The sequence below is a fragment of the Eleginops maclovinus genome, chromosome 14 (assembly GCF_036324505.1).
Source record: "Eleginops maclovinus isolate JMC-PN-2008 ecotype Puerto Natales chromosome 14, JC_Emac_rtc_rv5, whole genome shotgun sequence".
Classification (NCBI taxonomy): domain Eukaryota; kingdom Metazoa; phylum Chordata; class Actinopteri; order Perciformes; family Eleginopidae; genus Eleginops; species Eleginops maclovinus.
Window position 1 is genome coordinate 9692596 of NC_086362.1, and position 15361 is coordinate 9707956.

General features: G+C 40.3%; 1 protein-coding gene and 1 non-coding gene across 2 annotated transcripts; both read right to left on the bottom strand.

Annotated features, from left to right (window-relative positions):
- Positions 1-155: 155 nt before the first annotated feature.
- Positions 156-9733, bottom strand: naa40 (N-alpha-acetyltransferase 40, NatD catalytic subunit). The gene is made up of 8 exons (XM_063900795.1): positions 9356-9733; positions 7136-7231; positions 5291-5343; positions 5027-5122; positions 4228-4386; positions 4051-4134; positions 3712-3789; positions 156-3222 (listed from the first exon to the last, which is right to left on the bottom strand). The coding sequence occupies exons 1-8, from the start codon at positions 9359-9361 to the stop codon at positions 3075-3077; spliced, it is 720 nt and encodes a 239-aa protein (XP_063756865.1). The 5' UTR covers positions 9362-9733; the 3' UTR covers positions 156-3074.
- A 1101-nt stretch (positions 9734-10834) lies between these two features.
- trnal-aag (transfer RNA leucine (anticodon AAG)) lies at positions 10835-10916 on the bottom strand. Its single transcript has one exon. It is a non-coding gene; the product is annotated as a tRNA-Leu (tRNA).
- Between the last annotated feature and the right edge of the window lie 4445 nt (positions 10917-15361).

Here is a 15361-nt window from a genome sequence, read left to right on the forward strand (position 1 = left end):
ACTGCTCCTTGTACTAGGATGGGTTAAATTCAGAGGACCAATTTCACTGTGTGTGCTCTGCTGTGTGCATGTATGTGACTAATAAAGAGGGTTTCATCCTCAGATTCTGGTTCTTAAAAAGATGAAAGTTTAGACAATGAAAAAACCAAAAGGGGCATCGTTTAAAGTCAAACAACTTTCCTTTATTTGTAACATACAAATAAAACACTGACAAGGCAGAATGACTTAGTTTTCCCTTTCATTGTCGTTTATGGACAAGACTGTAACGCTCATTCTCAAATATGGAGTTTTACTTTTTAACATGGTTTAAAAAGTGTTTTATGTGTAAAAGGCAAGAAATGAAAATGAAGATGGATCCACAACAGCTTATATATACACACACAGAGAAAAACCAGAAGGATCTGTGATTTTGTGAGGGTATGTAACCATTTTCTAAAATAAAAATACTCACTGACTTAAAATTAACTGGTTATGTTTAGGCTCATTTTCGTACTCAAGATATTTTGACTTTAAGACCGCCTTTTTTAATTATTTTTTTAAAGACAGCACGCCTATCTGGATTTAATGTAACCGAGCACTGATCTACAGTCAGTTCAAACTTTGTCATTCACTTTCACATTTCCAAGGCATTGGAGCTTTTTCCTTTTACTGAAACACATCATTAAACTCCTTAAAATGGTGTCATCACATTCTTCGGATCAGTTTCTTTAAATACTATGGCATGAAACACAAAGAAAAACTGACTCCAGAACAGAGCTTTGGTAACTCTCATCCAGTGAACGCGAGGCTGTTAAATAAAACAGATGAGGTTCCATTACGTTTGATTAACCTGAGAGAGACTGTCAGTCGGTTGATTCACTACCACTATGTACACCATCCTCTTTATTGTAACCTATGCAGTAAAAATGACTTTATCAGAAGGTAGTCTAAAACAAGCAATATGTTGTTTTATCATTTTTGTTGTTCATGATAAAAACAAGCATGACAGACCAATAAGTCGTCTCCAGAAAGATTTTTTTGTCTCAAAAATCGATCCATCGAAAACCTTGGTGATAAATAACATGTTTGATCGTTTAACGGAAAATATTTCAGTATCTAAATTTAAGAAAGTGTCCGTTAACTTCACATTTCAGTCTCCCCTGCTTCACACACTTTCACCTGGCATTAATTTGTATGAAATCTCAAGTTGAGCCTTGATATGACCTGTTTTAAAAAACATCTCAAAGCGTACCATTTGAAGCCCTTCACAGACACTACAGAGATTTTAACACCCACAGTAGTGTTAAGATGTACATTTTTACACCTCCAGCCCACAACACAAATCTGACTTAAGTCCTGGAATGAAATGGTTTCTAGACAGGGCTTAAAACTCAGCTGACCAGCATTTTAAACAGTCCAAAAATACCCTGAAGGTTGTGTAAACAGATATGGAATCAAACTGATAGAAGCCTTCCAAGATTGACTGTCTATTTGATATCTGAAATCAATCAAGAATCTGAGCAAAAGCATTGATTTGCAAATCTAGCATGGACAGTTTTACTGTTTAATCCAGAAAGTAGTGGTCAGATTGTTTGGAAAAAAGTCCATCCCTAAACTTTATACATTTCCCACAACTGCCCCAATCTCATTCTTCTAATATGTGAATGGAAATATTAAAGAAACTCTAACGACCCACTCGCAGATACAGTTCAGAAACAGCATGGCTGTGGATTTATCGTGATTTACTAACATGAAATGCTGTCATCAGTGTGTATGACAGTGGTCTGGGAAACAGGTGACGACTGAGGAGAAGAAGAGGAATAATGGCCATTAAAAACAATTTCGGTGCTCTGCAAATAATTCTATGAGCCAATCTTTGTCCCCTCTAACAGCTTCAGAGGCCACTGTAGGAAACGGTGACTTCTACCGATCCTCATTCATGTTAAATCAATATGATTTGCTCGTGCTAACAGAATATTTAAGTGAAGGGATGGAGGATTGTTTTAATACACCTAAAAAGGTAGCGTCAACATCAACCTGTTTATCATCAATACCTCTAGGAAACAGAGCGAACGAAGAGGCGAGTTGGAGTGACGCAAAGCTGAGATTAAAGCAACGAGAACGGAGGCAGACACATCAAAAGAAGGATGGAATTTACAGAAGTGGTACATAAGACAACACAAGGTGGTAAAAAAAACTAAAACATAAGAGCGATGTCTTTAGCATCTGAATGAGCATGCTGGGGGGATATTTTTGAGAATCACTGGGGAAAATAGAACGAAAAATTAAGAAAAGGGCCATCTTGGAGATATTGTGGCTCAAGTTAAAAAAATTAAAAGCATCAACTGAATGAGACGATGGGTGTGCTTAAAGTGTGTTGTTATCTGGTGTTATGATGGGCTGATTTGCATTTGCTGCTAGCTGCAGTGCTTTGTTACCTAAACAGGTAGTTTCATAGTAGAGACTTGTAGATCAGACCGTTTTCCTGGACTCAAATGAGAGCAAGTCCAGCCTTGGACCCTGGTTCAGTGAAACAAGCTTGTAGGGGTCCCAAATAAATCCTGGGCTGTATAACAGAAACTGACTTACTCTGCATCTGCTTGTAATTCATTTATGATTGGGTGAGGACATGATTTGTTTACAAAAATGTACTGTTAGATCTTAAGGTAGTACGTTTCTGTAATACAGCCAGAGTTTAAGTAACACTGCACAATGATTGACGACAGGACAGCCCGTGAGGAGGTGAGGAGGATAGGATGAGGTTCATAGATTTTTTTGTGATTTGGAACTACTAATTGTCATCAACTGGGAAAAGAGAATGAGAAAAGCTTGGACTTTAGACCAAGAATAAGAAAGAGAAAGGAGCTATGTGTGAAAGCTCACACTGCATACTCCTTTTGTAGCAGGAATACACAAAAACAAAAAAAATCTCACTCCATAACGCGACAACAATATCTGAAGCCAGACATTGCACCATCGGTTCGTTTTGAACAAACTGAAAACGCTCGCAGAGTAGCAGCTCAAGCTTTCACACACAGCCAATGAAAGTTGCTGGCTTTTAACCAATCGGAGAGAAGAATGGAGCTGATGCGGGATCAGTGGCAGCAGCCCCCGCAGTGCCCACCCCCGTGGGTGTGTCCCGCCGAGGCCTCGCCGTGTTTGGTCCGCCGGCTCAGGATCTCGTAAGAGCAGTCGTCGCCGCAGCAACCGGACATGCTCGGCGAAGTCTCGTCCATCTCAAATCTAAATGCGTGGAGTGACAGAGGGGGGTGGGTTAATGAAAAGTGGAGGCAGCAGTTAACTCTGAAACAGCATGACTTCTGCCTTTACAAGCCTGATTTAAACTAAAATATCAGGTGAACTACATTAAAGTCAAGTTATGACAACTTCTGGCAGAAAAAGCTGATGCTTGCTCATTAGAGAGACTGGCAAACTAATGAAAACGGTTCTAATTAGAGGTTGTCTAAGGTTGGTTGTTTTAGGACATTTTAACTCAGATAACGTGCATATTATACCTCTAACTTGAACATGACCCACACTTCTTACGAACATAACAGACTGACTTCCTGTTTAACAGTGGAAACAGGAAAGAAGCCTGTAGTTAAATGAACTCTTGAGTAATGCTCTGAAAGCATAGACATTTATAAATCAGCTACGATCACCCTGTCCGGTTTTAATTCCTTTTTTTCCATCTTTAAAAAAACAAGCCCCGATTAGAGCCAGTGTACTCACTGTAAAGCTTCTCTGAAGAACTGGTACGCCCCGTGGTTGTGTTTGAAAACTGTCAACATCACTTTCTTCATCTGTGTACTGGAGGGAGGGAGGGAGGGAGGGAGACAGAAAGCAGAAAGGAAACATATTTACCTTTGTGTCACTCAACTAAAGCGGTGTTTGCATCCAGTTTTGCTCACTAACACACATCGTCTCTGTCTCACAACATGTTTAAAAGCATTTCCTTCCTCATAAAACATGGGCAAAGGGAAAGCTCCTAGCTGTGACAATGCTTGAATACATCCATTAACCAGACTTAATACACCAAACATCTGCATTTCACTCATCAGGACTTTTTACCCGTTAGCGATGAGCTGTAGTATCTGGATGAGGAACTTTCCGAGTCCTTTCCTCCGCACTCTGCTCTCTAACTGCACCTCATAGCTGGAGAGGCAAGACAACATGTTAGACCACAGTGAGCTTATGGTAACAAAGTGAGACTCCAGTAGTGAAAATAAATCTACTACTAAAACTTACCAATATAAAACCTCCTCCCCACACTCCACGTCGAATCGGAAGTGAGAGAAGGCCACGGGGGCGGAGTCTCCATCACGGGCCAGGAGGTACCACGCCCTCTCGTCGTTCATCTCATCCCTCTTTTCCCGCTCCTTCCAGCCCCACTCGCTCTGCTCGTACCTGCAAAAGTATAGAAAAAGAAAATGGGTCATCTCAAAAGGAAGCAACCTGGAACGCTAATTTGGCCCTTGCATTTCTCCCCATCATTAGGCTGGCCTGGAAGGACACGTCTTCTAAATGGAATACATTTAGTTTCGACTTACAGAGGGCCATTTGCTAAATGTAATGCTGCTCTGGCACAGTCACATTAATTGAATTTCTCTGCCTCCATCTCAAATGTGTCTGCATTACATCTGCTCTTGTTGTTTGAAGTCACCCTCCATTGGACCTGAGCACTTCTATCTATTTTCAGCCGTAATGTACCACTCGTATATCAGTTTGGATGTTTTGAAGTGGGCTTGTATGAGGCAGTTATCCAGAGTCAGGTCTACTCTAGTTTGTTTCTCCATCCTGGGGGTGTTCTGACCTCCAACTGCTGTTAATAAAACACTTAATATGGATAAGCACTCATACAACTCCACTTCAAAGCATTTGTGTGCAAGAGAATTTGATCGACATCAAAAACTGTGTGTAGCTGTCTACTTCTTCTAGTTCCAGCCGCAATCTACAGCTAACATCTACACACGCCTGTTGCCCCCCGTTAAAGAGCGGTCACTCTGTTCCTGAGCTACACCTTGAACTACGAGAACAGACTTCTTACAGTGTCTGCATGTTGGCTCTGGTGAGTTCGAAGGCCCACTCCACAGACAGCGGGTTCAGGGTGGTCACTCTCTTACACTCTATCTGCAGGTTCAGCCTGTTGAGGAGCACAAGAAAACAGAGTCAATAACACCGAGAAGTGTGTGTGAGAGAGAGGAAAGACGAACAGACAGAAAAAGACCACCCGCAGAACCACCAAATGGAACAAGTATGCATTTCATGGAATACTGAATAAGTCCTTTGTAGCGTACAAAGCATTACGTACCCGTTTCTGTCGTACTTTTGGAAGGCTGGGAAGGCAGCCAGTGGATCATCAAGCTGTGACAAGAGGAGGATAAATTAGCTTCGGAGACTTTCAAAAACACAAATATGGAGACGATTAATCAACCCATCTTTTTTGAGTCTAGGAAAAGATTGTAAGGGTTGCGTAATGGTGCCGTCAGAACATATTTAACTCATTATTCTTGCCTGGTAAGTTCAGAAAAGGACTTTAAAACCAGAAAAAGACAACAATTACTGTGATATCCAAGAGGATGTCGATTAAATTGTGTTGGTCTCTGAGTCCTCTTTTCTGAGCCCTTCTTCTTGTACATATTATAAGACATTTGGCCCCTGGGCAGACATGTGAAATATGCAGCTGCATTTGCAAACAAAACATACAATACATAAGTTCAGAAGATACTGAGACTGTTATATTTAGAACATTCTTTCTGTTGAATGAGCCATTTGATTTCTCCTAATGACAGGGTTGCAATAGTGGCTCTAATTGAGGGGAATAATATGTAAAACGTCATTAAATATTCAAAACAAAACCCGTTTAGTATCCAGCCATACCTCTCATCCAGTTAAATGCCAAGGAGAGCTGGTTTAATTTTATTGTGTGAATGATAATAATGAAAGCACAATAATAAAAACAGTACGTTTAATGTCTTAAACATGTTTGTAACGTGTGTATGACAAGGACATCCACAAATAACGCTGACATCAGCCGGCAGGAATGCAACAGGAGGTTCAGAAGAGTCTTAAGGCCACACTAATCTTTAAATGTGTATACAAAATAAAAGTAAAAACCTAGAAATTGAGTACCCACATAAGAAGGAGGAGTTGAACAGGTTTTATAAGTACGTCTGTTTTTTATTTCTATTGGAACAGCCCTCTGGTTACTGTATTGGTTATCCTCAGTAAACTTATTTTTGGATTAAACTTCATCTGAGTCAGTGTCATTTGTTTTATAACGTGGAGAACTCAAAGGCTACAGAGAACCAGCCCGATCTGATCCCACCAGAGATGTGTTTTGTAAAACAGTGAATACACCGTTTGTTCTTTTAGTCCACAGTTAAGATTTATCACTGTTGGCAAGAGAACTAACAAGACTTAAAGTTACTTTGGGAGAATTTCTTACATTCCTCCTCTGTTGGCACATCAACCGTCGAAAGGGGGTGGGCGAGAGAACAGCATGCGACACAGTGTGCCCCATTTTGGGACAAAGTGACACAGAAAAAGTAATAAGCGCTGTCCCGCCTGTACAGAGCCTGGAGAGGAAGTACAGCTCGAGGGGAGTGTGTGAGTTTTCTTCTCCTCCGGGCTTCAATAAGGTTTATCTCGAGGCCACCTCCTATGCTGGTTGTTCTACTACAAGGCCTGGATTTAATAATGCCGATTAATTATGCATTAAGAAACATATGGCACTGCGTTTGGCTTTTCCTGTGGTTTGACATCAATTAGGGGCGGATTCAGAGCAAAAGGGCCTTTTTATCTTTCGCTTTCATTACATGGTACCGTGTCTATTTCTCTAACTCAACAAATCATGATCAAAATCACAACTCACAATGCAGGCTTTAAGTGCCGTGCTTGATAAAATCTCTGTGTTGGAGAAACAGCATGTAGACGGGCCACATGGTGGATGCTTTTATATGAAGCACTTAGCTGAAAAAGTGCTGCCTGCATAGCCATTATCAACTGACAGAGCTGCAGATTTCGCACTCGTTTAACAGTCAGTGAGCAGCTCCACCTCTGTTTCTGAACTAGGTGACCCCAAAGGTTTCCTAAAAGCCTTCCATGTGTTCGGCTCCCGAGGCTAAATCGCTGGTTAATCTGCCTCCAGAATTACCTTATTGGCTGCGTCCACCTTGGCACACACGGCATCCATAGCTGCCCTCTCTTCTTGGCGCTTGGCTTTCTTCTCCTTTGCTCTGTTGGACTTTCTCTGGAATCAGAAATAAGAAAAAAGTATGAATTGTTTTGAAGCTGTAGGCAATAATGTAGGAGGAAAAAATGCACAGACAGAGGAACAGTAGAGAAGGATATTATGGAACAGAGGTAGATTGATAAGAGACACTTTGGGAGATAAATTAAGTTGTAAAAAAAAAAAAAGGACAAGGAAATTAAATTCACTGACTTTTTTGCATTTTTCTTCTCCATCTCATATGATCAGCTAAATATCTAAACTATTTATCAGGTTTGCATTTCCTTTTGTTTACCTATTTACTTGTATACCTCCATATATAAATTACCAGTTGTATTCTGTCTTTCTTTGAGTGCAAACCTCATTTTGTAGCAGCATTTTAAAGCACCTGTTAGAAATGTACATCTGTTATAATATTGAGCATCCCGTCTATAAAAACAGCATTATACAATCACATTGATATCAGTAGCTTGTTTGAATAGTGTTGTCAAAGCTGTGGGAAACAGTGGAGTGTAAATATTTCTGGTGTTGCATATTGCAGTGTGTGTGTGTGTGTGTGTGTGTGTGTGTGTGTGTGTGTGTGTGTGTGTGTGTGTGTGTGTGTCTGGATGATAGTATTGGAGAAATTCTCTGATACTGATACTTTAATTAAGCTTCTCTTCTTGGCTTGATATCCAGTGCTAGTATCAGCAATGGTGCAGCCATAATTCACACACATTACTGCATCCATGCCTGGCTACTGAGAACACACGCTTTGAACGCTGCTATAAATATGTCTCCACCAGGTGCACCACCATAAATAGTGATTATTAGCCTTCTACAGTTATTGACACATGCAATATAATGAGAAAATGTACACTCAAGTAACTAACAACAGAAGTTTGGCTAGACATTAGGGCTGCAACTGACACTTATATTCTTTGTCAATGATCTGATGCTATTTCGCCAGTCTATTGGTTTGTTGTTTGGTCTTTAAAAGTCAATAAACGGTGAGAAATGTGTATCAGTGTTTACGAAAGGCAAGAAAGACATCCTCAAATTAAAGACGGATCAGTTTATGGTCATGGAGAAGTAAAGAAAGCAGAAAATATTCACACTTAACAGGCCGAAATCAGTAATAACACTTTTCTCCGCTTCACAAATGATTCAAATCGATTACCAAAATACATAATAAAAGAGCAACTTTGAGTCTTACAAAAACACCATCTGAAGACATTAAACTGGGCTCTGTTTAATTAAGCAGATCTGAGATAATTTATGATATTTGGTAGATCTATAAATGGTCATACACATGTAGTATTATATGTTATGTATGGCTAAAAGGGATTTGGAAGCCTCACAGTGATAATCAACATTTCAGTGACATGTTTACAGTGCAAAAATGTCTAATTTATACATCATGGACAAACAAGTAGAAATAAGCTACAATCCTTCACTGGAGGCAGACTTGAACAGAAAAAAGGTTACAATTATGGGAAGGAATGCACTGAATGGCCCACTATAGCTCACAGCATAACTCTGTACCAAGCACAGACAGGCTGCAGACTGATGAAACACGTGGATTGGTTTATCTGGAGTGAAAGTGGAGGATAAACCCAGAAGTCTAGCTTAAGTTAATACAACTAACTCAGCTTTGCAGCATGAGTGCAGGCCTGGCTGGGACTGGGGAGTACATTATTCCCACCCAACATGTCTGAAGTGAATATACCCAGGTGAGCTAAAGACAGCACACTGTGGCTTGTTGGTGTAACACACAAACACACACAAGTTATTAGCAGTAATAGCTAGCAAAGCCCTCGTCATTAACATGGCATTCCTAAGTGGCTAGCACAGCTAGCACGCTAACAATGGCAACACATTGGGAGAAGTTAACAGAGCGTGGCTGCCAGGACAATGCAGTAATAACGCTGTAAATGCTACACGAAGCTGTGTGTAGGCTTGGGCTAATGTTAAAATGCTATATTGAGGAAGCTAGCATGCTAACAGGGCAAAATAAGCCCCGCTGCCAACCAACACCTTCGGCTACACACATCCACCATGGTCTCCCTCTTTTTCTTTCTCTCCTCACCATCACGCATTTACGAGCACAAAACATCCACCTTTCATTGTAGCAACTGAAATTAAACAAAACACCGACACACTCACCCCCATTTTGCAGCTGTGTGTGTTCGATCCCCTGGAGAAACACACCTCTATTGTCCCCGTGGTTCACTGCTGCTGAGTTATTAGTCTCGTCAGACACAGAGAAGGGGCCAGATTAATATGACAATGATAGATAGTGTGCTAACGAGGCTAGCTGGCTATTAGCACCGAGCGGCGGCTTTGGGAGAGGCGGCGGCAAAGCGCAAATTTCATTAAAAAGTAAATGAAAAATTAGCTGTTTTTGTTCTCTTTAAATCGGATTGGCGCCAAGAGTGCGAGGCTGAATTTATTACAGGTCCCTTCCTTGCCCTTTTCTTTTCTCTCCTCTCCGTCTTCTCTGACTGTGGTGCGTTCACGTCCTCTCCACAGGCTTCGACTCCTGAGACCCTGCTGCACATGTTCTTTAAACTGAACACCTACCTACATCATGTTGTTGGAAAGCAGTATTATGACGAGTACGCACCTTTTTAAAAAACATTTTTTTAAAGGATTTTTGGGTTATATTTTGATTAAAAAGTCAAAGGAAAAAGGTGTCCCTCCGCTAGGGGATATTCCAAACGATTTAACTTTTGCCATAGACATTTAGTGTAGGACACATTTCACAACATTGTTAAACAGCTTTGACATTTAGGATCACATTGTCAAAAGTCGTAAACTCTTTTATACTGTATATATGTGAACTCATTTTGTATATCTGCATGTTTTTATATTGTTATTCTTATACTCCATGTCTTTATTTGGTTATTATGTATGCATTCAGTGCGTTTCTTTATTTGTATTTTTTTATTAATGTGCAATGCATGCTACATGCTGCAAATAACTGATGTGACTTAAGTGACAGTTCTCTTTAGGCAGTTCATTATTATAATATTGTTTCATCATTGTTTATGGTACATTAATGTCCAAGAGGCACTATGTATGTACTGTGTATGTTGGTCAAATTAAAGATAGTTGATACAGTTTCAAGGTTTCAAGGTTTCAAGGTTTCAAGGTTTTATTGATCATATGCACAGCAACGTATATGTTGGCAATGAAAATGTTATATCCCATGCTCCTCCAACAACTCAACATACATGGTGCAAATAAGAATCATAAAATAGTCACAAACCTTTGGCTTGTTTTCAATTATCAAACTGCGAAGAAACGTAAAAGTTTACAGCAGCCGAAATTAAAATGCATGGGGAGAAATACCTTAAAAATGTAGTTAGCATTGACTGTAGTTGAGTAAATGTTACGATTAATAAAATGAATGTATCTTTAAACACATACAGTCCTGAAAACTGAAAAAAATTGCCTTTTTTAATACTGGAATGTAGCACTAAATTGTATTCTATATGTGGACACTGCCCTGAACACAAACATCCCAAACAGTAGTTTATTTTTACAGTTTTGCTTTGGTTTTATCAAGTCAGTCTATATTATGTTCGTAAGAAGGGTAATTCCTTATTTTAACAAGCATACGACACACTCAGAAAAGAACTCTGGCAGCGGTGGGATTTGAACCCACGCCTCCGAAGAGACTGGAGCCTTAATCCAGCGCCTTAGACCGCTCGGCCACGCTACCTTGCAGTACCATACTCTCTGTGCGTTCGAAATCCCACGGCATTTGAACGCACCACTACTTTAGCGCGAACATGGTTTCCTTGTTTAGAAAGTGACGACAGACCCTCAGAGGGACAGGGAAGGTCTTTATAAAGCAGCTTAATTACAATTTGGCCTTAACAATATTTTACATTTTAACAATATGTTTCAAACGTGACAACATCCCATCATAATGACTAACTTAAATGCAGGGAATGAAATATTATCTGTAACACAATTAGGCCTATACAAATTGAGTTTAAGTTCAGATGTTTAAACTTCTTACACCCTGATATTTATAATATTCACAATTATATGCTTCATATTTTTTAAGCATAATATGTTCAGAGGTTCTACCCTTTGTAAAACTAATGTTCCAGTTACCTGTAACTTTCACTACACAGATGTTAAGGCTGGGAGATAGGATTTCTTTTAATGATTTAAATTGGCTTTACATTGTGTGTTGCATAATGGTCTGCCAACACTGATTTGTGTTTTTTAAATACCGAAGGTATTTTTCAGGGATGAATGACAAAGATCATGTCCTCAGATATTGGGCATGAGATGCACCGAAGTGCATCTAACATGTTTCATTAATCTTTGATACTAATATGTGGTAAATGTGCATACATGCTAGAATAAAGCAAACATGTATATTTATGGGGTGTATGGGCTGCTTGGACCTTTGGCCTTTTTTATTTAATTAACAAATAATAAAAAGCCAGAGATTAAATTCAACCCCCAGTAATTGTTCAGAGATGCAGAGTATCATATTGGCCACTAGGTGGGGATGTTTAGAATGAAATCACTGAGTTCAGTAACTAAGATGCAGACAGGACACAAAGAAATGAAAATAGTGATAAATACTTTGCTTCCTCTGTTTGCATTTTTCCAACCGTAGGCATTGTTTAATGGTGAAGCATAAAACTCACGTTGGTCCTCAAATCCGGCATCATTAAAGATATAATCTTCATTAGCTAAGAAAGCAACCACAAACATGTCAGACAGGAACCATAAGGCACCCCTAAACCATTTACGCGATCATGAAAGGACTTCAGAAGAGACTAAATTAAACTAATCATAAGTACAGAAACACATACAGCACAGTTTTCCTGAGAGGTGGAAATTAGCTAAAATCTTAATAATAATCTTTGATCGGCACATTGAGTATGTAGTGAGCAGTAGGCTTATTAGTACTTTTATACAGTTTGGGTGTACTGTAATAACGTCAGATGAAAACAAAAAGGCTGAGCAGGATTAAAATCTGTTCAAAGATCATCAGAGCAAAAACAAAGATTTGTATCACTTCAGTATCAACAAATCCTCCGGAAAGCAGCAAATATGTTCTTTCAAATTAGTTATCTTAGTTTTTAAAAGGAAGCAAAATGCTAAATACATTTTAATTCTTCCATTAGTTTTTTTCACCAATGTATTCCACATTTTAGCTTCATAGTGTTTGTTATGTTACTGTGTAAAAGCCCCTTTAAAAAGTTCCTTTTTTTTAGGAAGTAAAGGGGAAATTGGTTGATTTTGTAGATATCAACATTCTTTTTCTTTCGTAAAACACTCCAAATAAGGGTTAAATATTCCTCAGATTGCTCACTATGACTGTGGGTTCCTGGTGTGATGGGAGATGAGATGGCCACCCTCACAAGCCCACCCACTTTTTCCATAATGCAAATAAAGACACACACACACACACACACACACACACACACACACACACACACACACACACACACACACACACACACACACACACACACACACACACACACAGCTCGCAGATGGCAGTGTCTAAACCCCGCCTACAGTCTTTTGTCTTCAGGGAATCTGTGTCTCTGCTGTCGGCAAACAAATTGTATGTTTCTTGACAGCAGGGGGCGCTATGAGGCTCTGAGAGTCTAGTCAAGCCTGATGCTCATTGTCGTGAATCACTGACACACAAACACACCAACTCATCCTGCCGCTTAGATAATAGTCTAGTATAAGTATTTAAGACTTTCTACATTCTCTGTGGTGTGTGTTTGCTCGCAGGACTGGATAACGAAATTCAAGCTGCCCCATCCCGTCTCCACACACACACACACACACACACACACACACACACACACACACACACACACACACACACACACACACACACACACACACACACACACACACACACACACACACACACACACACACACACACACACACACACACACACACACACACACACCCCTCTCTTCAGCTCAGCAATGTGTGAGGTGGCTTGCAAACCATATGGATGGATGGATGGATGGATAGATAGATGGATAGATGAAGTGCAATGTTGGAAAGGACAGGAGGGAGGATGAGGATAATGAGGATGATGAGGCCTCTCAAAGCAGCGAGCCCTGCAGCACAGATTTACAACACATAGACTGGACAAGCTATTCTTCTGAGATGAAAGGGTTTTGCACTCTTTTCTACACATGGGCTTACGATGTATTTCTCCTGCTGTGGTACTTTTATATATATATGCAATACGTGGGAGCAATTTACTGCTAATTGTATGCACGGCTATAGTGAAGCCGCTTGAATCAAGTCTGCATCAACCCCACTAAAAATACCTTTAGCTGTTCTGGATTGAACATTTTAGCCTAATTTTACAATTTACTGCAAATGTATAATAGAGAAGGTCTTTACGGCCCATGTCCTACTTGGGGCTCACACAAAAACAATTTACATTGACATAAAGTACTACAAGTTAGAGAAAAAAATGTATTAAGGTTTTTAGGGCTGTCCCTTTAAGCACCACTGTCAGCTTTGCAGACACAAGCTAACAGGCAGATTGTCCTAACATTTGCTAAGTATATTCATGCGGAATGCATACTGATATTTATACTGCAATCTCGTAGTGTGAAAGCATAAAGATGACACTTCACAATATTGAACAAGACTGGTTTCAACATGATATGCCTCCAAAACAAAAGGAATTACCACTGAAAAGCTAGAGAATCATTCAAACAGACACTGATAAAACGTAAACATTGACTTTAATTATATGTATTATGTCAACAGAATACATATAATTGTATTAGGTTAGTTGGAAGCAATAATATTAAGTTGAACCTACAATTTTTGATTTAAACTTTATTATTCTATTTAATAATACTGCTTCCAATAAGCTAATGTGTAATCTGTTGACATATTACATAAAAAGTCAACATTTAAATGCTTTTACATGAAAGACAATTTTAAGGCCTTGAGATTAGAGTTCCTAATCTTTTCCACACTGTCTTTTACATCCTTATATGAATTCATTTTGATTCAACATACTATGATCTGTTATGTCATAAATGCTTGTGTCAGACTATAATGAGTCATTCAGTGTGTCATAGTGCAGCAGCAGTGACTAGGTTTTGGCATTCAGTGCATGGAAATCATGGTATAATGAGTCTGCAATGACAGAGTGCATCATTCACTGTGCAGGTGAATATTAAACATTTAGACATGCATGGAAGTCCTACTGTGAGACAGCAACTAGCAGGGAGATTCTATCACATCTGATTCTACATCTCCTGAGATAACAGAGAAAGTCAGAGGATTCTTAGAGGGGGAAGGATGGGAGTCAGGGGGAGGTGTAGGGAAGGACGGAGAGAGCTGTATGGACATGTGGAGAGGAATGGGGAAGACAGAAAAAAGTGAGAAGAGCAGGCAGATGGATAGACAGGCAAGAGAAGGAATGAGACAGGTGGAGAGAGGAAGGAGGAGGTGAGGAGGAGGAGGGGGGGTGAGGAAAGAAGTGGAAACAAGAGTGAGCTTAAGGGAGAGTAGGAGGGATGCCGAGAGATCGAAGAGAAACCGAGCAAGAAGAGGAGGGAAAGGGAGACAGAGTGACGAATGGAGAGGAGGACAGAGGAGGAGGAGGAGGAGGAGAGGAGGGAGGACAGAAGGGAGGAGAGGAGGGATGTGGAGGGAAGGAGGGAGGGGGAGAGCAGTTGTTCATTATAGAGGATGTGTTAGGGACTGGAGGACTGAGGGAGAGAAGAGACCGTGGAAGGGTGAGTTTCATGGACACTGACTAATCAGAAGAAAGAAAGGAAGGAGGCAAGAAAAGAGAAGAGGAGTGGGGAGGAGAGGGGAGGAGGTGGCAGGGGTGAAAATGAGACTGGAGAGGAAGAGAAAGGGGGAGGAAGAGGAAAGAAGGGGGGGCCTGGAGGTGAGCAGAGCGAAACTGCTTTACTGTATCACTGTTGGGTGAGGATGGGGGGAGGGGAAGGATTTGCACGTACGCACACACACTGTGGAAATCTAAAGCGACACGAGAGGAAGACTGCCAGTGAGGGAGACAGGAAGGAGGAAGAGGAGGAGGAGGGGTGAGGGAGGAGAGGAAGAGGAGGGAGGGAAGGAGAGGAGTCATCACTGTGGAGAGTAAAGTAAAAGGGAAAGCAGAGGAGG

Bases quoted from the DNA above. Each gene is read 5' to 3' on its own strand.
- naa40 (XM_063900795.1), bottom strand. The intron at 4,387-5,026 runs GTAAGAAGTCTG...ATACTTTTGCAG, and splicing joins AGAGCCAACATGCAGACACT to GTACGAGCAGAGCGAGTGGG. The intron at 3,790-4,050 runs GTAAAAAGTCCT...CCCTCCCTCCAG, and splicing joins CTACAGCTCATCGCTAACGG to TACACAGATGAAGAAAGTGA.